Here is a 23,376-nt window from a genome sequence, read left to right on the forward strand (position 1 = left end):
ACATTATTATGTTGAAATAACAGCCTACCTGTTTCCGTATATTAACACCTGCTCCACTGTCAATAAGTTGCTGCACTATCTTGAGATGTCCTTTACCACTAGCCAAGTAGAGAGCAGTAGAACCTTTCTGTTAACCAGTACAAAAATTCAGTTGGTAATAATACGGAAAGACAGAGTGGAAGACATAAAAATAAGACTAAATTGACAATAACATTATCAAGCGGAGGCATCCGTGCATGTGTATTAATCATGGTGGTCCTTTGAACATGCATGGGTGCTGACTTGCTAAAATCAATCTTTAAATTGCCCAAAGGACGAAAACTTAACATTATCTCGTTAACTATACTATGCACAAACAAATTGAGCCCCCTTAGAAACAAGTAGTTCCACAACACTGAGATGGTCTTTTTGAGAAGCTATCATAAGAGGGTTAGTGCCATTCTGAAAAAAGGACGTAAAATAATTGTAGATAACTGCATAATTTTCGAGGCGCTTAATTTTTGCTGTTTTCAAGGGTTAGCAATCCTACACAAATACTTCGCTAACGAAAGACGCTCCATTTGATCAAATAGGGTGACATTTATTCAACGAAACGCTTTTAGTTTCAAGAAAACCTTAAAAATTTCACGCTATATTATGGTATAGCAGTCTGTCCATACTGCGTATACATATCCCCTGAAGTAAAGACAAACTCAAGAGAGTCATTCACAGAAAACGAAACAACATTGCATGTGTCTAGTTTGAAATGGACGGCTATAAATAATTACAACTACAGCACTGAGGTGCTAACCCTCGGGTGTTCACATGAATAATAAAGATCTTTAGATCATGTTTGTCATAAATACTGCAATCTGATTGGTTAGAGGAAATGTTCTATCCAATTTAGAAAATCATGTACTTCAATAGAAAATCATGTAGCAAAGATTTGATCAAGATAAGATAATAATCATAATAAAAGTACATAATAATAATAATATAATAAGCAATACTTGACGTCAATGAGTGTTTCTTTGGTATTGTTTCCTTTCTTGCTTGTTCTACTTCTTTACTTGACTTTGGGGGAGCGAATTTTCTTGCTTTCTTTGCCACTGGAGCAGTAAGTAGGTTCTCACTGGCTGTGGAGGAGAGCAAATAGTCTACGAACCTTCGTCTTGCAGGTCAGAGAGAGCAGAGAGCAGATAGGAAGGTGGGGCTGGTTGCTGCAGCAGATATGGAGGTGGGGCTGGTTGCTGCAAAGACAGAGCTGGAGGTGTGGCTGGTTTGGAAGGAAGCAGGGAAGGGTGGGCTGGGTTTCAGTAGTTCGAAACCGTGTAATAGGGGAACTCAAGAAAGCGTTCGGCACAGGAGGAGGCTCAGAATCCATTGTTTGTGCGTTCAAACCATTGTTGTCAGGCGTATGAGCGTTGTTGCTATGATCTAAAATGCTTAGACACTGTTTAGAAAGTTTCCACGTGATTTAGAAGCCCTCAGGGCTAGTAGAACCCTCACTGCGTTCGGGATTCTACAGAACGCCCTTTGGGCTTCTAAATCACGTAGAAACTTCCTAAACAGTGTCTAACTATTATATAGTAACCGAAACAGTGTTAATTAGAACTAAGCAGCAAGTAACAGGAGCTATAGAGACATGCGGAAACTTTTGAGAACAGAGTTTTAGCAGTCATGCATGGCTAGGATCACAGCAAAAAAAAACCTGGAGTCTTAGAAGTATGGCTCCTGTGAGGTAGATTCATTTAATTATTAAAGAAGCAACATCACCTCAGCCAAATAAGTGTCTCAAATTAAGGCCGCATGTTGCTTGTAAGTCCTGTAGCCAAGTTCAAGCTTCTTAGCTTTTATTTGATGCTTTAACATCAAAATGTGCAACAACAAAAACTTGTTGTGTGAAGGCTATCCATGCTGTAAAAACAAACCACTATGGCATCAAGGTAAGCAGACTCAGAATTACACAGACAAACAAACCAACAAACTACTATACCTGCTGACCGCAGCAGGGCCTCAGGTATAATTATCTTCTTAAAAGGAATCTACTCCAAAAGTGCATGGAGCATACTGCCATTGAGGTGTGTGTGTGTGTGTACAGCTATAATTATGTTTGGTTTATTTTGTACAATAATTATTATTGCTGTTACAGTTGAACCTCCATTACCGACCACCTCCGAAGAGTAACCACACACGATAAAACGGCCAAGAGCTCAGGTCCGGATTGAAACTACAATGATTGCAATGACTTCAATGTAAAGCAACTTCTCAGGAGCGATCACCTTTCTACTCTGTATAACGAGCAGTTTTCGAATCCCCCTATATAGCTCGTCTCTACAGCGTTTTCAAAGAGTTAGAGAAGCGGTTAGCATAGCTCCAATATTCATTTGCAGCATGCAGGAATTGATTCAGAGCACACACCTCTGTTCCCCAATGGTGTTCGTTTTATGGAGGTTCCACTGTATTATTTTTGTATGAGCAAAATTACGTTACGAAATTAAGGTACTTCCACGAAAAAATTAAGTGTGGTTCGAAATTTCACGCTATACAGAATATCATCCCGACAAAAAGAGACACATGCATATAATGACGGCACCGCGGGTGCATGCTGATGCCTCGGTGGATGTGTCAAAGCTACATAACATAAATCTACTAGCGATTGCTAATACACACAGATATCATAATTTTCTTACGGTAATTTTGCTGCATATAACCACAGGGAAACTCAAAGAGTGGGAAATGATTGACCATCCCCTCAGCTGCACAGCTAAGATGCTTTATTCATTGTAAAAAGTATGTATCCAAAAAGTTAAGGGAGTTTGGAATTCCTTCTACAGTAACAAACGAGTTTTTGGCTGACATAATTATTATGCCTCGAGGCGTAGCCGCAAGAGGGATACGGTAAAGCTGACTGCAGTGTGTGACAAATAGTTTGTACATTATTGTGTACATTAATTATAGGCACCGAAAAAATCATGCCTAGTATGAAAAAAGGATAGCTATAATTATAAATGGTTTGTATACTTATACAGCCCCAAAGCGATACCGTAACGATGTACACAAATACATTTAAGAGCCCTACATACATTGCACAAACCAATTGCTCACTTTATTCTGGCTGTTGACTTGAGCCCTCACAGAAACCAGTAGTTCCACAACACTGAGATGGCCTTCTTGAGCAGCTACCATGAGAGGAGTGAAACCATTCTGTGAGAAAAGAATATCACGGACAGTGTTTCACTATAATTATGGTACATGGATATTCAGTTAATAGGATATGAACCCACCGTCTTTGGTAGGTCAACAATGGCTCCAGCAGTGATCAAATGGTGAGCGACATCTTTGTGTCCATTGAAGCTGGCTGCCCAGAGAGCAGTCTCTCCGTCCTATTAATAATTATAGTACTAGTTAACAATCACGCATACCGTACATGTATGAGAGAGTGAATATTTCGAGGCGCTTAATTTCTGCTATGTTCGAGGGATAGCAATCCTCCACGAAAATTAGGTCCACGAAATACTGACAGACGCGACATCTTTGCATGACCAAAATAGCGTGAATTTACGCTTTTGGAGACACTTTCACACAAAAACCCCGGAAAAAATCGTGCTACGTATATATGCATGGTATAATTATCATCCCCACAAAAGTAAGCAACACAGTCATGCATAATTATGCAGCGTGTGACAATAGTTGTTTGCAGGCACTGCAGTATTGTGTAATGGTGAACATAATTATGTCACCTACTGAATTTGAACACAGGTATAGAGTGCTTGTTAAAGTGGACAAAGTCAAATTGTCAGATGCTCCACTGACAATGAGTTTCTATCTTGAGAAGGCCTTTTTTTTTTTTTTTTTTTTTTTTTTTAACAATTCGGCAAAGCCAGGATACAATAAAAATAGCAGAAGCTAATAAGTTAGTACCCTAAAAAAAAAATATATATATATATAGTGTAACTACCTATTCAAAGAATGCTAAGTACTACAGGGTCATTAAGCATAGATTTAAATAATTTTAAGGGAGTACAAGTGCTGATTATAAGTTCACGATTTGCCATAATCCTGTTCCACAGTTCAATGGTCCTTGGGAAAAAGGAGTTATTATGGACCGATGTTCTGCATGATACTGGAGTCAGAGAAAGATTGTTAACATATCTTGTATTGTATGTTAATTGTCTCTTCTTAGGTGTGTCCTCATAGTAACTTATATTATACATAATTTTGAATAAATGGTGCAGACTGGCCAATGCCCTTCTCTGACCCAGCGTTGGTAGTTCTGCTCTTTTCAAAAGTTCCAAATAGCTGATAGAGTAATCCCACTGTTTTAGGCAAACCTTTAATGCAAACTTCTGGACTTTTTCCATATCCTTGATAATGCATTTTAAGTGTGGGTTCCAAACAATTGAAGCATACTCTAGTTTTGGTCTAATGAAAGATTTGTATAATTTCAGCATAACAGAAGGGGGAGAATGAGTTGCGAAGATTCTGTGTAGCAGTCCAACAAGTTTTCTCGATTTTTTACAAAGTGCCTTAGTGTGGGAATGCCAAGAAAGATCTGATGAAAATTGTATTCCTAGATATTTGAACGTCTCCACATGCTCCAGGAAAAAGCCATTGACTGAAAATGTGGGTGGCTCGATGGACCTACTTCTCTTGTTTGATATTAACATCACTTTACATTTTGATGCGTTGAATTGAAGGTGTTTGCCAGACATGAAAGCAGCAACACTGTTTATGTCTTCCTGAAGTGTATCGTAGTCTTTAATCGATTTAATGACTCTATAAATAGCCATGTCATCTGCAAACATATTTAGATGGGTGTCACTTGAGACTACATCAGAGACATTATTAATGTACATGATAAAGAGCAATGGGCCTAAGACTGATCCTTGAGGCACACCTGACATAGCATGGAGAGTGGTAGACGCTTGCCCATTCACAACTACAAATTGCTCTCTCTTCAATAGGTAACTTTTAAGCCACTTCAAGAGGTAGCTGTTTATTTCAAGTAAGTGAAGAAGTCGAAGTAGTGGTAAATGTGGTACTGTCTTTACGCATGGAAGTATAATAATAGGGAGCAGTAATACAACCCCTGAATAGTGGGCGTGTGCTACGTATGACTCAGTTCTGAACTAGAGCACTGAAGTGCTAACCCTCGGCTGTTGACACGAATAAATAAAACCAGAGGAGTGTTCAGTTATAGAAGCAACAAACTACAATTCTACTTTTGATAGAGATCTACCTCGACAGGGTTTCATCTAGGTTTGGGGGGGGGAAGTTCACCCCCCCCCCCCCTGCTCAAGTACCCTCGCAAAAATAAGCCCATCTTGAATAAACTTGATTTGATTATATATGCCCACCCAGAATGAAGAGTGTGCATGCGCAGTTATAATGCTAATGCCACATGTTTAGTACATGTTCGCGGTACACGCTTAATCAGCGAAAACCACGAACATTTATACCCTCAAAATTTACCCGCTATATGGTATAGTCATGCATTCATTGTTGTTGTCAATGCAATGTCACACTAATATTATATACTATAATTATTATATAATGTATTGAAATGAAACTCCAATTTAAGGATTGTCATAGAGCTAAGTGTAAGCCTCGATTTGAAGCCGCAGGTGGGCGTATATTTGAGTGAAACTCACTGCTAGCAATTTAACGTAAGTATAAACTTTTTGCAGAAAAGGGTGGGCGTATTTTCGCGAGTACCTATACACTCTAAATGACTCACATTGTTCTGACTGTTCATTTGAGCCCCCACAGAACCATGTGGGGATGAGCGCGCATGCGCATTGCATCCACAGGAACAATTAAGAGTGTGTCCAAAGAAATCAAGTTCACAATACCTACTATAGCTAGCAGTTTTAACAGATCTTTTCTGACTTTTGTGTTATAAAATTATAATGAGATTGTGACTGTTAGTTTTCGTCACATTGCAACCGTTGAGCAGTTACAGCTGGAATACACACACATAGTCAGCTTTACTGCATCCCTCGTGCGGCTACGCCTCAAGGCATAATTAATTATTATTAGCCTAGTTTTTAGGGATCACGAGTCACAAAAGCAAATATCGTATGCCGGTCCATGCCGGCCTGCCGGTCCACGGTGGACATACATACATACACCACCCGGACCACGTGCATGACTAACTAAGGGACTCGCTTCGCTCACCCCAATAATTAGTCATTTCTAATAATTATAAATTATTGCTCCAATAATTAAGTACTTGGGGGTAAAGACGTGGCCTAGCCACCAGTCATAGCCCATCGGACGAAAGTTCTACCCCCAAGGATTTGAAGCATGAACACATGTACAGATCAAGTGAGCGCTATGGAACGAAGTAAAGATGTTGGGAAGGATTGACGAATTGTCCAACCCCCTGCATTAGCCTGTAATTATTGATTGAGGCAAAGTAATACCAATAGGGAGCAAGATCAGTGTCAGCAGAGAGTTGTACAATAGTAAGGTCCTCGAATGAGCGGATCCTGGCGCTATGACCAGCGTAATGTAAGCCCCCCAGGAAAGTGCCTTACGAAATTGCGAGGGCAAATCGAGTGCAGGGCAATGTGAGCTCACCGCGTGACTCCATGTCAGAATGGAATTCGCTACTGATGCATGTGTCGCTGTATAGAGCAGTAAATTATAGAGCAGCCACAGCAGGGCAGTATAGTATAGAGCAGAGCAGAGCAGTACATTATAGAGCGCAATATAATTATTATAGAGCAGAGCAGTATATTACAGAGCAGTATATTACAAAGAAGAGCAGGGCAGTATATTATACAGCAGAGCAGAGCAGTATATATAGTACAAGCCGTATGGGCACCGGGCAGGGGGCAGAATATTATAGAGCGGTATATATTATAGAGCAGAGCAGTATATTATAAGCCGTATAGGCACCGGGCAGGGCAGGGCATTAGGGAGCATAACAATAGATGGCATAGGGCACAAACGCAGGGCGTATGGTAGCGGGGCTCACATATGGCATAGGCCATTCATTAATGGAAGCAAATAATTATGGCGTACAGGGCATACAGGCAGGGCACACAGGCAGGGCATATGGCATAAGCAATAGCAATAACAGAGCATTATGCGGGTGAACAAGTATAATGAAGCAAATGAAAATTCATTTTGCTACACCCTCTTAGTAAACGAACTATAGGCACAACTCGAGAACCACGCACCATGCCACAATCCAAAATCTTGGAAACATGACCAGGAGCCCACAGATAATCTCCAGTTGCACTTGCGTGAGCAGCTGTAGCAGGCTACACACAGGCGCACTACCAACTACCTCGCTGCGCACCGAGGCATAATAATTAGGGCAGGGCAGGGCGTACGATAGGGCAATGGTAGGCGCAGGGGCATAGCAAGCTGGGGGCGGTATTTAGACTCACTGTGTCAGCTCAGGGAATGGAGGTGGTCTTGCTCGAAGTGGCTTGGAGGCCAGGTCTATACATGGCGAGGGGTCTTTGTGTTACATCTAATTTTTGTTGTTGTTGAGAAGAGTGTGGAAGCCAGGGTGAGATACTTCAGGAAAGGCTTTACTCAGATAGCTGGTATAGCAAAGGCAGAGACCTCAGCACCAGGTAGTGAGCTAGCTGAGAGCACATGCCCATATAAGATGGGTGAGGTCTTTAATGTAATGATAGTAGGCAGGGCAGCATGGGAGGTACATCGATTATTAACTACCTCACGCTATGCGTAGAATATCATCATGCATGCATAATTATAATGACGGCATGCACCGCGGGTGCTGATGCCTCGATGAATGTATCAAAACTACATAACATAAATCTACTAGCGATTGCTAATACACACAAATATCTTATGGTAATTTTGCTGCATATATAACCACAGTGAAACTCAAAGAGTGGGAAATGATTGACCATCCCCTCCTACACAGCTAAGATGCTTTATACGTTGTAAAAAGTATGTATCTAAAAAGTTAAGGGAGTATGGAATTCCTTCTACAGTAACAAACAAGTTTTTAGCTGACATAATTATTTGGTAGACATGAAAGCAGCACATACTATATGAAGGCTGAGTCTACTCCATCTCAGTATCATGACCGTCTTGAAAAATGTAAGCCAATTTGGAATTCATGTGAATCTCCTTTCACCCCGTCTTCAAGATGGACCTCGGTTTTTTCTTCGCTACAAGTCTTCTGTTGTGTGCCACAATATGCGCAAAGATGTTCGAGAATCTGTTGGATTACGGTCAACCTCAGAAATGTTCACTGGATGTGTTTTAACTACCATAAACTCTGCATTCCTCATGAACTCCCTTGTGTACTTTATACTAGATCTACCCAGCCAAAAAGAAGCTAGACACTTTTTGGCAAGGGCATGACAGCTAGATGGGTGGGGCTCCCTAAACACCAGGAAGGCTGAAAAATGGGTGGGGCTCACTGCTTGGACATTGACAAGTTGGTTCGTAGTAGAGCTATAAGCTTAGCACTGGGGACAAGCTATACCACAAGCTTGCCGTTTCTTTTCAATACTTTTGAGACAAGGTGAGGTAGCTTAGGTAGTGATAAATCCTATTCTTCTGTTGTCCCACGTAATTATGGTAAACATGGGACACAATGAGCAATACACATGTGATTCTAGCTGACTAAACTGGAATTCATCTGGAATAAATTTGCTCTCATGCATTGGCAGTAGCAACCCTGAATGGTGATTCCTAGAGTGGTATAATGGATCATCCAAGCAACCCAAGAAAACACCCGAGTTCCACTTTGAAGATCAGCTTTTAGTACTGCACCTATTAGAGGAACCATCTCGGGGTCCTCCTCACAGACACACCACAGTCTTCTACTGCAATCGGAACCCAACAAACCATATCAAATGTGTTGGGCTCACCTTAATCTCCCAGTAGTCTACTGTTATTGGAACCCAAAAAGCCATCTCCAATGTGTTTTTGTCACCCCCACAGTTGCCTATCTCCACGCAGTCAACTACAAAACATGCGCCTTATTTCGAAGAAGTTATGGTATCTATTAATATACAACATGCAGCTAGGGAATGGTGTGAAAAGATTGACAAAAGTTAATGTCTACGATTAATTGCTGCGCATGCTCTCATGAAACAGTGCAGCCTTGTATAGCTCTTTCCCCACTTTTGCAGCTAGCGTTCTAGTGCAGAGCTAACTATACGAAGCAACACTATGAACAAGTTTTGCAACGCACCAGGCATAATTATCAGTATTATGTATTAAACTTTCTGGCCGTACGTCTACTATTATAATGTTATGTATACATGACGTATGTATGTGCTAAACATGATGTATAGAATGATAAAGACTAGAGCACTAAAGTGCAAACCCTCGGCTGTTGACGTGATAATAAAGAAACCAGAAGAGTGATAATGCAGTGCATGTAGCATGTATGAATAGCAGAGCACAGCAACTCAAGAGCAATAAAACTAAACTAACAACGTACATGCATGAGACATGCACTATGGACTGGGATCACAGCAAAGAAGCCTGGAGTCTTCTAGACTAAGAGAAGTATGGCTCCTTCCAGGCTGGAGTACGTATAGGATCCAGAGTCAGTCAACAACCAGTCACAATTCTACTTTCTTGACAATTGTTCCTGGTACGGAATCCCTTCAGCTGAAAATACATAATCAAGCCTTGACTACGTATTTTCAGCTGAAGTGATCCCGTACCTTGACTCAAGGCCACGTGGCAAGTTTAAGCTTCTTAGCTTTTGCTCGCTTTTACTCGACAAAGAAGCTTTAACATCAAAATCTGCCACTATTTAAACCAAGATATTGTTGTGTGAAGACTACCTATGCTGCAAACGCAGTGCTATGGCATCCAGGTGAGTAGATATACTCGTTACAAACAAACAAACAAACAAACAGACAGACTACTATAACCCGTGGCCGCCCACGCGCCTCGGGTTAATAATTAGGATATGTTTACATTTTTACTGCATTTTGGGGTAACTGTCTGTATTAAGAAAATCTACGAAGTACCCGTAATAATTATGACCTAATCACCACTCACACTGTAACGTTTGACACCGAAGATCAAGACAATAGTACATGAGAGAATATACGAACATGCAACCAGAAAACATTTGAAGAAAAAAAATTCGTAATCTAATTCAGAGGGCACACTCTCCTACTGGAAGAGGGACGCCTTTGTTACAAAAAAAAAAGATGTCCCACCCACACAACATAACCGAAGAACTGCCAACTCTCTATAGCCTAAGAAAGAGGTACATATACCCCCATGCATGGCGGAACAAAACAAAGAGAGGAGGAAAAGCCAGAACACATGCACAACTGCCACACATGAAAATCAATACTATATACACATGGCCCAAGTCAATCATAATTAATTTTTATACTGCCCATGCCCGAAACATAACGAGGCGTTTATTATAGCCCTAGCTAATTTAACTAGAGCACTAAAGTGCTAACCCTCGGCTGCATGACATAAATAGATGTATACAAACCATGCAGAGGAGTGTTCAGTTACACACAATAAAAAAGCAACAAACTACAATTCTACTTTTAATAGAGACCTGTAAAAAGGATCACCTCAGCTGCAAATGTGTAGCTCTACCTAGAATAAAGGTTGCGTGTAGAGCTAATTACACGGTAATTACACAGAAAGACAGAGTGAAAGACACACTAAATCGACAATAATATATTATCAAGCGGAGGCATGTATCCGTGCATGCGTAGTGGTCCTTTGAACATGCATGCATGAGTGCTGACATGCTAAAATCCATCTTTTAAATTGTCCGAGGGACGAAAACTTAACATTTCCAAAATTTCTGACAATGAACTGCAATGCATGCACTAACAAATTATACTCACTTTATTTTGACTGTTGAGTTGAGCTCCCTTAGAAACCAGTAGTTCCACAACACTGAGATGGCCTTTTTGAGAAGCTATCATAAGAGGGTTAGTACCATTCTGAAAAAAAGACGTAAATATAGATAACTGCGTATATAGGAAATCAACCCACTTTGTCTGGTAGGTCAACAATGGCTCCAGCAGTGATCAAATGGTGAGCGACATCTTTGAGTCCAATGGAGCTGGCTATCCAGAGAGCTGTCTTTCCATCCTATTAGTAGTAAACATAAAATTAATAATTATAGTAACAATCACACATGTATACAGGATAGAATTTTTGAGGCGTGCCATTTGATCAAATGGTGTGAAATTTATTCAATGAAACGCTTTTAGAGGCACTTTCACGAAAACTTCAAAAATTTCGTGCTATACCATATAGCAGTCTGTCCATACTGCGTATAATTATATACAATGTATCCCCTGAAGCAAAGACAAACTCAAGAGAGTCATTATGCCTCGAGGCGTAGCCGCACGAGGGATACGGTAAAGCTGACTGTGTGTGTGTCTGTGTATCTGTGTGTCTGTGTGTCTGTTCCAGCTGTAACTGCTCAACGGTTGCAATGCGACGAAAACTAACAGCTTGTATAGGCTTCTAGCCACGTTCTCTTGGATTTTGATTCGTGGATTAGCAAACTAAAGCTTCTTTCTCGAGTTATGGCTAGTTTGACTCACATTGAAGGCTGTTGCAGTCTCTTCAGAATCTTTCATAGCATCATCTGTCCGCACATACTTTCTATTCAACATATGAGTTAGCCTTGCACTAAAGCGCTAGCTTTTTGTTAGCTACAAGACTCAGAAAATATCTGTTAAAACAGCTAGCTAGCAGTAGCCATTGATCTGTTTGGACACACCCTTTATTATTCCTGTGGATGTAATGCGCATGCGCGCTCATTCCCCACGTGTGAGAAACCAAGATCCAGATCCAGATCCTCCTGGCAGAATCATCTTTGTCTTGAGGGCCTGGTAAGCCACAAAACACTACCATATAACAATATAGATAACAATATGCATGTACACAGGTCTGATATTATATACACTGAACTACAGATCCTGGAAGAATCAATTTTCTTCTTTCTTGAGGTCCTGGTAAGCCACATAATACAATAAATAACAACAATAGATGCATGTAAATAAGTCTTTTCTTCTCAGTGACTTTATATAGGTAAGCTAACTTTAATATAAAATTCATTATAGAAACTAATATAACACTCTAATACTTTTGAGCAAAAGCAAAAACATGGCGAGAGGCATTAGCACAGCGCCAGCTTGAACACTAGTTGACAGATGGTTTTAAAACCATCTGTCTATAGTTTGAAAAAGAGGCTATAACTAGAGCACTGAAGTGCTAACCCTCGGCTGTTCACATGAATAATAAAGATCTTTGTTGCCCAGTGAGTGGGCGGATCAAAGCAATCCAGTGCTCAGTATATGGCATGTTGCATCACTGCCATGGCTACCATATATTGCACTGCATTATATGCACTTGCACTGTGTGTAAATTTCTTTCAGAAATATCCGTTTGGGACTTATGCCCCAACATCCCACCCAATACTCAGTTGGTCCCTTTTATAGGCTACTACCTTTACAACTACTAGTGGGAAGAAAACCTAAAAAATTTACTATGGAATTCAGCAAAACTAATGAATACACTAAATTCCTTCAAAACACATGTCTTTTATTACGATTTATATGACCAGTCAGACGAGTTTAACGTCATTGGGCAACAAGTTAGTTATTGCCGGCGCCCTCGTGCAACATGCCATATATTGCACTCTGGCTGGGCAATAACTAATTACATGTTAGCTAGCTTTCTGGATGTATGGGACATGTACATATATATTACGTAAAATGTGTAAGCTACATGAGAGAAGTCAGTGACACCATCCTGAAAAAGGGGTACCAGGATGATCAGACAGTGTTCCAGTGACACTTTCTATAATTATGTCATACAGCTGATATGAACCCACCGTGTTTGGTAGGTCAACAATGGCTCCAGCAGTGATCAAATGGTGAGCAACATCTGTCCGTCCTTTGAAGCTGGCTGCCCAGAAAGCTGTCTCTCCGGCCTATTTATAGAACGTATATACGTATATGATCATTACAGCATCATTTCACACAATTAATTATAACTGCATGGAACAAAGTGTATTTCCCAGCTCATAATGCAGTGAAGTAGTGGCAGCACGATGGAATGTTTGTCTAAAGTCCAGTACATCTCTTGCTCTTACTGTATATAATTATATGGTAATGTAGTTTGAGGTGCTCTAAGACACAGGTTATAGGCCGGTATTAGAAAGTGGAACACAGGTATTTTTCTCTGTCTTGTGTGATGGAAGATATGGCACTTAAAGGACTTGGGACCAGACCTGTTATGGCTTGTAGAAAGCACTGACATCCCTTTTTGATGTACTACCTCTCAACAAATACCACCACTCTATACGTAATAATTATTAATAATACAATGCAGTGTTTATCAGTCTCTTAATGTTCATGTTTTCTGATGCTTTGATGTTCTGTATCACTTTTTCGCTCTTTTGCATTAAGGCCGAGGGTCAGGAAGTTGTCAATGTTCATTTAGCAGTCATATTATTTTAATGGCATTAGTGTTGGGAGTGCGTGCTTTGAGCAAAGTATAGCAAATGTATAGTATAATACACTGCACGGTGCCATAACCATTTTAAGCCTGAAGACTCTCGTAAGTCATTTTGACCTCAAAACGATTGTCACACTTTTCTTCTGCTACAGCGGTGCAGACTGTCTGATACTCTTCTGATACACTAGGCAGGAGGCAGGCCTTCATACAGAACAAATTGACAGGGGAGGGCAAAATCAACATTTCAGAAAAATGGGGGAGCGAGGCTATTATCCATGTACGGCCATCTAGGGGGGGGTCTGGGGGCATGCCCTCCTAGGAAATGTTTGTGCTTAGACTGTTGTATACCGTATCTAAGTAGCTTCGTAAAGAACTCATTATTATTGGGGCGAGCGAAGCGAGTCCCTTAGTTAGTCATGCATGTGGTCCGGGTGGTGCATGTATGTATGTCGTGGACTGGCAGACCAGCATGGACCGTCATACGATATTTGCTTTTGGGACTGGTGATCCTTACCAATTTCTACGTGAGTCGATAGAAGAGAATAGTCTAGCGACAACGAAACAAGAAAGATTAGCAAGAAGGAGGGAGCGAGAGTGACACGCAAGATCCCAAGAACAGCTGAAAAAAGGGAAAGTAGACTTGCTAGACGCAGAGAAAGAAGAAGTGAAGGTAACCAAGTCAGAGGGTTCTGCTACCATAAGTATTTGCTTGTTGTAGAAACTCGACAGGCAGAAATAGATGCCATTAGAGTCACCCAAACATTATTAAATGAAGCCAGCATTATTGTTCATTACAGAGACTCCAGAGGCCAGACAAGCACGTCACTTCTACCTAGCTAGCTGCTACCGTAGATACCATGGCAGTGTATCATTATGTGTGGGAGTGATATACCATCATGTGGGAATGTAGTACATAAACTCTATACGTACATGTCAATGGGATATGAACTCACATTGTTCTGCTTGTTGACTTGAGCCCCCATAGAAACTAGTAGTTCCACAACACTGAGATGGCCTTCTTGAGCAGCTACCATGAGAGGAGTGGTACCATTCTGTGAGAAGGGGTATACCAAGGTTATCTAAACTCTATACGTATATTATCAGACAGTGTTCACTCTATACGTACATACATACAGAGTAGGATATGAACCCACCGTCATTGGTAGGTCAACAATGGCTCCAGCAGTGATCAAATGGCGAGCGACATCTTTGTGTCCATTAAAGCTGGCTTCTAAGAGAGCAGCCCGTCCATCCTATTAATAGTACGTAAAGTCACGTTTTAACATCACATATCGACAAAATTAATAACTGACAGACATTCAGTGTGTAACCAACAATTTGTAGGTACTGAAATGAAACAAATCGTGCCTAGTATGAAAAAGAATAGCTATATTATAATTATAATGAAAGCACCGATGTATCAAAGCTATACATAACATAAAGCTACTAGCTATCGCTAACACACACAGGTATATTTTACTGCTGTTAATCACAGGGAAATTCTTCAAAGAGTGAGAAATAATTGACCTATGGTTGATGCTAAAAAGGATGCCAACAGTACAAAGTCTAAAATTAATAGTTGCTGCATCAGTACAAAAGTGTCTAGAGCACTTACTTGTTCTTGTACATGAACATCTGCTCCACTGTCAATGAGTTGCTGCACTATCTTGAGATGTCCTTCATGACTAGCCAAGTGGAGAGCAGTAGCACCTTTCTGTTAATCAGTGCAGTGTACTAGTTATAGTTGGCAATTATATGGAGAGACAAACTAATACCCTATATAAAGAGGTGCAACATTTCGCGTTTTTTGAGGGCAGGCAGAGCAGTTAACTAAATTAAAACTGGGGATAAACTCCTACGCACTGGCATGCAAGCTATTGGTGGGTGTGGTTTCTTGGCATAGAAACACGAATATTAAAAGCCACGCTATGGGTAAATAGCGAAAATGTGCACTCGCGAGATTTTTCGCTACACATGCAGCATGTAACAAATAGTTTGTATATTATTTAAATAGTTGTATATTATTCGTATATTATACAGTTTATAATAATTATTATAGGCACTGAAAACATCATTAATCTCGGTACTCAAAGAAACATAATGATGCTATACCCTTGCTAGCTACACGTAAAAACAACATATATACCCATTACCGCAACGCTCCTTGGAGGGTGAGCCAGACCATGACTGATGACTGTTATTATAGGGTTAGGCATCCCCTTTAATTAACTAGAGGAATGCAACCCCACTGGTTAAAAAAACTAGGGTGACGCAAGCGCCATGGGGCAAGCAACGCATCCAACTCTGCTGAAAGATATTGTGCAAATGACACCACATCTTGTGGCAGGTTGATGACATGGCCTGCATATTCATATTGTCCAAGTGGTAATCCATAGATTGACATTATTGGCACGACTGCAGATATAAACAGCATCTTGGATTGAATAGTAGATTGTTCGAATAGAGGCATGTCGGGATTCACTCCGTATATGCCTATGCCTGCATGTATTGCTTCAAGCGTGCCTGTGTGGCCTCTAGAGTCTCCGTAAGCGTAATGAACATTTGGCCACTTTCTGCTGGCTTGTGCACTTTCTACACAACATTTATTTATGTTAGGCAAACACCTGCAGAACCGTTGGAGTCAGTTACCTGCTCCTGTGTGCCCTGTATCTTTCTCTGGGTCTAGCAATCCTCCTTTCCCTCTTTTTGAGGATCCTCCTTATCGCTAGTTTTGTCGCTATTCATATCTTTATTGAGCTAAAGTTATTGACTCACGTAGAAATTGGTAAAGGATCACGAGTCACAAAAGCAAATATCGTATGCCGGTCCATGTAGGGGCAGGGGCATAGCAAGCTGGGGGCCATATTTAGACTCACTGCATGTGTCAGTTTGGAGGTGGTGTTGCTCGAAGTGGCTTGGAAGCCAAGTCTATACATGGCGAGGAGTCTTTGTGTTACGTCTAATTTTTGTTGTTGTTGAGAAGAGTGTGGAAGCCAGGGTGAGATATACTTCAGGAAAGGCTTTACTCAGATAGCTGGTATAGCAAAGGCAGAGACCTCAGCACCAGGTAGTAAGCTAGCTGAGAGCACATGCCCATATAAGATGGGTGAGGTCTTTATGTAATGATAGTAGGCAGGGCAGCATGGGAGGTACATCGATTATTAACTACCTCACGCTTTACGTAGAATTTCATCCCAACAAAAAGAGACACATGCATGCATAATTATAATGACGGCACCGCGGGTGCTGATGCCTTGATGGATGTGTCAAAGCTACATAACATAAATCTACTAGCGATTGCTAATACACACAAATATCTTTGCTGCATAAAACCACAGGGAAATTCAAAGAATGGGAAATGATGGACCATCCCCTCAGCTACACAGTTAAGATGCTTTATACGTTGTAAAAAGCATGTATCCAAAAAGTTAAGGGAGTATAGAATTCCTTCTACAGTACAAACGAGTTTTTAGCTGACATAATTATTGGTAGACATGAAAGCAGCACATACTATATGAAGGCTGAGTCGACTCCATCTCAATATCATGACCGTCTTGAACAATGTAAGCCAATTTGGAATTCATGTGAATCTCCTTTTACCCCGTCTTCAAGATGGACCTCGGTTTTTTCTTCGCTACAAGTCTTCTGTTGTGTGCCAGAATATGCACAAAGATGTTCGAGTATCTGTTGGATTACGGTCAACCTCAGAAATCTTCACTGGGTGTGGTTTAACTACCATAAACTCTGCATTCCTCATGAACTCCCTTGCCTTGAGGGTGCATGTACTTTATATTAGATCTACCCAGCCAAAAAGAAGCTAGACAGTTGTTGGCAAGGGCATGACAGCTAGATGGGTGGGGCTCCCTAAACACCAGGAAGGCTGAAAAATGGGTGGGGCTCACTGTTTGGACATTGACAAGTTGGTTCGTAGTAGAGCTATAAGCTTTGCACTGGCGACAAGCTATACCACAAGCTTGCCATTTCTTTTCAATGCTTTTGAGACAAGGTGAGGTAGCTTAGGTAGTGATAAATCTTATTCTTCTGTTGTCCCACGTAATTATGGTAAACATGGGACACAATGAGCAATACACATGTGATTCTAGCTGACTAAACTGGAAATCATCTGGAATAAATTTGCTCTCATGCATTGGCAGTAGCAACCCTGAATGGTGATTCCTAGAGTGGTATAATGGATCATCCAAGCAACCCAATATCACTTCCTTTCATTGGTTGGCTTGCCTTCTGGGCGGGGACGAAAATGTGGTGTTGGAAAAAGAAGTAGAAAACGATTAGATAAGAAAACACCCGAGTTGCACTTTGAAGATCAGCTTTTAGTACTGCACCTATTAGAGGAACCATCTCGGGGTCCTCCTCACAGACACACCACAGTCTTCTACTGCAATCGGAACCCAACAAACCATATCAAATGTGTTGGGCTCACCTTAATCCCCCAGTAGTCCACTACAAAACACGCATTATTTCGAAGAAGTTATGGTATCTATTAATATACAACTAGGGAATGGTGTGAAAAGATTGACAAAAGTTAATGACTATGATTAATTGCTGCGCATGCTCTCATAAAACAGTGCAGCCTTGCAGCTCTTTCCCCACTTTTGCAGCTAGCGTTCTTGTGCATGCAGAGCTAACTATACAAAGCAACACTATGAACAAGTTTTGCAACGCACCAGGCATAATTATCAGTATTACTTTCTGCTACTATTATAATGTTTATGTATACATGTATGTATGTGCTAAACATGATGTATAGAATGATAAAGATAATTAGGATATGTTTACATTTTTACTGCATTTTGGGGTAACTGTCTGTATTAAGAAAATCTACGAAGTACCCGTAATAATTATGACCTAATCACCACTCACACTGTAACGTTTGACACCAAAGATCAAGACAATAGTACATGAGAGAATATACGAACATGCAACCAGAAAACATTTGAAGAAAAAAAATTCGTAATCTAATTCAGAGGGCACACTCTCCTACTGGAAGAGGGACGCCTTTGTTACAAAAAAAAAAGATGTCCCACCCACACAACATAACCGAAGAACTGCCAACTCTCTATAGCCTAAGAAAGAGGTACATATACCCCCATGCATGGCGGAACAAAACAAGGAGAGGAGGAAAAGCCAGAACACATGCACAACTGCCACAAATGAAAATCAATACTATATACACATGGCCCAAGTCAATCATAATATTATACTGCCCATGCCCGAAACATATCGAGGCGTTTATTATAGCCCCAGTTAATTTAACTAGAGCACTAAAGTGCTAACCCTCGGCTGCATGACATAAATAGATGTATAGAAACCATGCAGAGGAGTGTTCAGTTACACACAATAAAGAAGCAACAAACTACAATTCTACTTTTAATAGAGACCGGTAAAGGATCCCCTCAGCTGCAAATGTGTAGCTCTACCTAGAATAAAGGTCGCGTGTAGAGCTAATTACACAGTAATTACACAGAAAGACAGAGTGAAAGACACATTAAATCGACAATAATATTATCAAGCGGAGGCATGCATCCGTGCATGCGTAGTGGTCCTTTGAACATGCATGCATGAGTGCTGACATGCTAAAATCCATCTTTTAAATTGCCCGAGGGACGAAAACTTAACATTCCCAAAATTTCTGACAATGTAATTGTTGAACTGCAATGCACGCACTAACAAATTATACTCACTTTATTTTGACTGTTGAGTTGAGATCCCTTAGAAACCAGTAGTTCCACAACACTGAGATGGCCTACTTGAGAAGCTATCATAAGAGGGTTAGTACCGTTCTGAAAAAAGAGCGTACAATATAGATAATGCGTATAATATAGGAATCAACCCACTGTGTCTGGTAGGTCAACAATGGCTCTAGCAGTGATCAAATGGTGAGCGACATCTTTGTGTCCATTGAAGCTGGCTGCCCAGAGAGCAGTCTCTCCGTCCTATTAATAAGTAATATACTGTACATGCATGAGAGAGCGAACACTTCTGCTGTTTTCGAGGGTTAATTAGCAATCCTCCACGAAATACTTAGCTAACGGATAGACGGGACATCATTGCATGCATGACCAAATAGCGCAAATTTACGCTTTTAGAGACACTTACACACAAAAACCCCGAAAAAATCGTGCTACGTATACCGTATTTACTTGATTAAACGCCATCCTTGAATAAACGCCCATCTCGTTTAAAAGCCCAGGGTAAAAGCTCTGTCTTTGTCAATAAACGCCCATATATGGGGCGTGGCACTGTGGGTGGAGCTGAAATAGCACATGGAACCCCAGTTGCAAGCATGGCAGCATAGAATAATAATACTTCTTATGATGCATCGACGGCAGAGAGAGAGATACCGACACAGAGGGCACTCCTATGACACTTAAATTTAAGCTGAGAAATAGATTTAAGCTGAGACAGCAGCCCAAGAAAAGAGCACAATAAATGCTGCTGTGCAAGAGTTTTGGAGTAGACATAACAATAAACGCCCTCCTCGTTTAAACGCCCCCTCTAAAGACTTTGATCTGAAATAAACGCCCGGGCGTTTAATCAAGTAAATACAGTATATGCACGGTATAATTATCATCCCTACAAAATTAAGCAACACAGTCATGCATAATTATGCAGCGTGTGACAATAGTTGTTTGCAGGCACTGCAGTATTGTCTAATGGTGAACATAATTACGACACCTATACTCAGTTCTCAACTAGAGCACTGAAGTGCTAACCCTCGGCTGTTGACATGAATAAATAAAACCAGAGGAGTGTAGAAGCAACAAACTACAATTCTACTTTTGATAGAGACCGTTAAAGGATTACTTCAGCTGCAAATTGTAGATCTCATTGCACCTCGAGTAAAGGTCGCGTCTTCAAGCTTCTTAGATTTTTAGCTTTTGCTCGCTTTTATACGACAACGAAGTTTTAATATCGAAATTTGCCACAATTGAAACTAACATTGTGTGGAGGCTATCCATGCTGTAAACGCATGCAGTGCTATGGCAGCCAAGTGAATGAGTATAGACTAGCTCACATGTCACACACAAACAAGCAAACAAACAAATCAACGGACTACTATACCCATGGCCGCTCAAGCGCCTCGGGTAATAAAGGAATTCAATGACCAGATTTTATGACACTGGTTTAAAGAAGCCGGTATGCACGTACCTACACTCTAAAAAGGACGTAAAAATTTTATAAGTAAATAACAAATCAACCCACCGTGTTTGGTAGGTCAACAATGGCTCCAGCAGTCATCAAATGTTGAGCGACATCTTTGTGTCCATAGAAGCTGGCTACCAAGAGAGCAGTCATTCCATCCTAATGTTTGAGTGGGTAGGATTGTTTTACAAAAAACAAAATTGTGTATCTAACACACAGGCAGTGTTGTTGAATGAGTGTCTCATCTATTTATGTTATTGGCACATCATTATGTTGAAATAACAGCCTACCTGTGTCTGTATATTAACACCTGCTCCACTGTCAATGAGTTGCTGCACTATCTTGAGATGTCCTTTACCACTAGCCGAGTGGAGAGCAGTAGAACCTTGCTGTTAACCAGTGCAGTACAAATAAATGTTCAGTTGATAATTATACGGAAAGACAGAGTGAAAGACACAAAAATAAGACTAAATCGATAATAACATTATCAAGCGGAGGCATCCGTGCATGTGTATTAATCATGGTGGTCCTTTGACTTGCTAAAATCTATTTCTTTAAATTGCCCAAGGGACGAAAACTTAACATTCTCAAATTTCTGACAATGTAATCGTGAATTAACTGCAATGCACTCAAGGTTTCATCTAGGATTTCAAGTTTGGGGGGGGGAAAAGCTTGACAAATTTGAGGCTACGCCCACCACACCCCCTATATTGCTTGTCGTTGGTGCCTATTAGCGGTGCCTATATTAGCGGTGTACTCCTAGCAATGTGCATTGACATGCAGGCAACTCAATGTAACTTGGTATGCTGGTTTGAAATTATAGAACACTAGAAAACACTAATTAATACAAAAGCAATGGATATATTTGTAGTAAGACCAGATGATGACCAATTAATCATCCTCTAGCAAAGCTATATGTAGCAAAAGACCATGTCTACCCCTCTCTCTCTCTCTCCCTCTCCCTCTCTCCTCCTACATATAAGCTCCCCCCCCCCCATTAGATGAAACCCTATACAATCAACAAATTATACTCACTTTATTTTGACTGTTATGTTGAGCTCCCTTAGACAGCAGTAGTTCTACAACACTGAGATAGCCTTCTTGAGAAGCTATCATAAGAGGAGTGAAACCACCCTGAAAAAAGGACGTAAGATATAGATAACTGGGTATAGCTAATGATGGGTATTATGTGTAAATTCCCAAAATTTTTTCTAGATTGTTGAGAAAGAGCTAGCGGTACATAGTGCTTTTTTCACCTCTTTTTTCAACCGGTTTTTGATGGCTATGTACCAATAGCACCTATAATATAGCTAAGATTGTCTAGTGTCCTGGGTCACATAATTATAGCATGGAAATGAAGTCTAGCAGGACTGTTATACTGACAGTAAGACAATCATTTGTCTCCTCAACCGTTCCCAGTCTGGATTTTCTTCCCATGTTGAAGTAAACAGCGTCGAGTAAAGCCAGGGCAACACGAATGTATGTCTCTAAGATTTTGTACAAATCATCATCCTCTATACCTCTATACGTCCACCCCTCTTGCTCATCACGAAGCATAAATAAATAGTGATAGATATGGTTCTATAATTATGACACTTATAATTATGTATTAGTTATTGCCCAGCCAGAGTGCAACATGCCATATAATTATTGCACTGGAGCAATATAATGCCCGAGGGCCGCAGGCCCCGAGGGCATTATGTCATCCAGTGCAATATATGGCATGTTGCACGAGGGCGCCTGCAATAACTAACTTGTTGCCCAATGACGTTAAACTCGTCTGACTGGTCATATAAATCGTAATTAAAGACATGTGTTTTGAAGGAATTTAGTGTATTCATTAGTTTTGCTGAATTCCATAGCAAATTTTTTAGGTTTTCTTCCCACTAGTAGTTGTAAAGGTAGTAGCCTATATATAAAAGGGACCAACTGAGTATTGGGTGGGATGGTGGGCCATACCATAAGTCCCAAATGGATATCTCTTAAAGAAATCTACTGCATTTACACACAGTGCAAGTGCATATAATCCAGTGCATTATGCCATATAATGCAGTGCAATATATGGTAGCCATGGCAGTGATGCAACATGCCATATACTGAGCACTGGATTGCTTTGATCTGCCCACTCACTGGGCAACAAGTATAATTATAGGCCGCCAGCACGCAGAGAAAGCTGTGTAGTAAACCATGCAGCACTGGTTAATCGATGCAGTAAACAACAAATGCATGTGCACCATGTCGCCGTGCCATAAGAAGGCAGCGTAGTGGTGTATACTGTTTGGAACTCAATCAATCTCTCATCATTAATCGATACTCGAAGAGACTATAATAATTATAGTTTGCTTAATATTATACTTTGTAATACTATATACTTTGTTCTGTTATTTATTTTTTATCTCACTCTTAATGGATTTCACTAGGTTGAAACTACCTTGAAACTACCTTGTTGCAACCCTGTTAGTAACCAGGTTGAAACCACCTTGTTGCAACCTTAATAACCAGGTTAAAACCACTTGGTTACAACCTTGAAACAAGCTTGAAACAATTTCAAAGCCATGGTTCTGTCAAGGTTGCTGCAACCTTGCCACGACTTGCTTGTTTCAACTTTGCCACAAGGTAGTTATTTATTTCTGTATGGGATGGCATTCCAAGTAAGCAAAACTAGGCATAACTCGAGAACGAAGCATTATTTTGCAAATCCACGAATTAAAATCCAAAAAAACGTGACTAGAAGCCTATATATAAACTCTTACTTGCACT

General features: G+C 40.5%; 1 protein-coding gene across 14 annotated transcripts in view; it reads right to left on the reverse strand.

The window, feature by feature from the left end:
* Positions 1 to 23,376, reverse strand: part of LOC135344345 (ankyrin repeat domain-containing protein 17-like) — a 137,483-nt gene that overhangs the window by 66,659 nt on the left and 47,448 nt on the right. For 9 of the 14 annotated variants that reach the window (XR_010397421.1, XM_064541531.1, XM_064541525.1 and 6 more), the window contains 14 exons: positions 21,652 to 21,750; positions 20,907 to 21,005; positions 20,677 to 20,775; positions 19,308 to 19,406; positions 19,155 to 19,253; positions 15,068 to 15,166; positions 14,607 to 14,705; positions 14,406 to 14,504; positions 12,827 to 12,925; positions 10,972 to 11,070; positions 10,821 to 10,919; positions 3,267 to 3,365; positions 3,088 to 3,186; positions 29 to 127 (listed from right to left, as the gene is read on the reverse strand). Coding sequence is in view for 13 of the 14 variants with exons in the window: in XM_064541531.1 (XP_064397601.1) it covers positions 29 to 127; positions 3,088 to 3,186; positions 3,267 to 3,365; positions 10,821 to 10,919; positions 10,972 to 11,070; positions 12,827 to 12,925; positions 14,406 to 14,504; positions 14,607 to 14,705; positions 15,068 to 15,166; positions 19,155 to 19,253; positions 19,308 to 19,406; positions 20,677 to 20,775; positions 20,907 to 21,005; positions 21,652 to 21,750 (1,386 nt within the window). In the remaining variant the exon portion in view is untranslated. The remainder of the gene's footprint in view (positions 1 to 28; positions 128 to 3,087; positions 3,187 to 3,266; positions 3,366 to 10,820; positions 10,920 to 10,971; positions 11,071 to 12,826; positions 12,926 to 14,405; positions 14,505 to 14,606; positions 14,706 to 15,067; positions 15,167 to 19,154; positions 19,254 to 19,307; positions 19,407 to 20,676; positions 20,776 to 20,906; positions 21,006 to 21,651; positions 21,751 to 23,376) is intronic. The other 5 variants (XM_064541528.1, XM_064541527.1, XM_064541536.1 and 2 more) reach the window with 5 other exon arrangements.

Source organism: Halichondria panicea, chromosome 11 (assembly GCF_963675165.1).
Source record: "Halichondria panicea chromosome 11, odHalPani1.1, whole genome shotgun sequence".
Classification (NCBI taxonomy): Eukaryota; Metazoa; Porifera; class Demospongiae; order Suberitida; family Halichondriidae; genus Halichondria; species Halichondria panicea.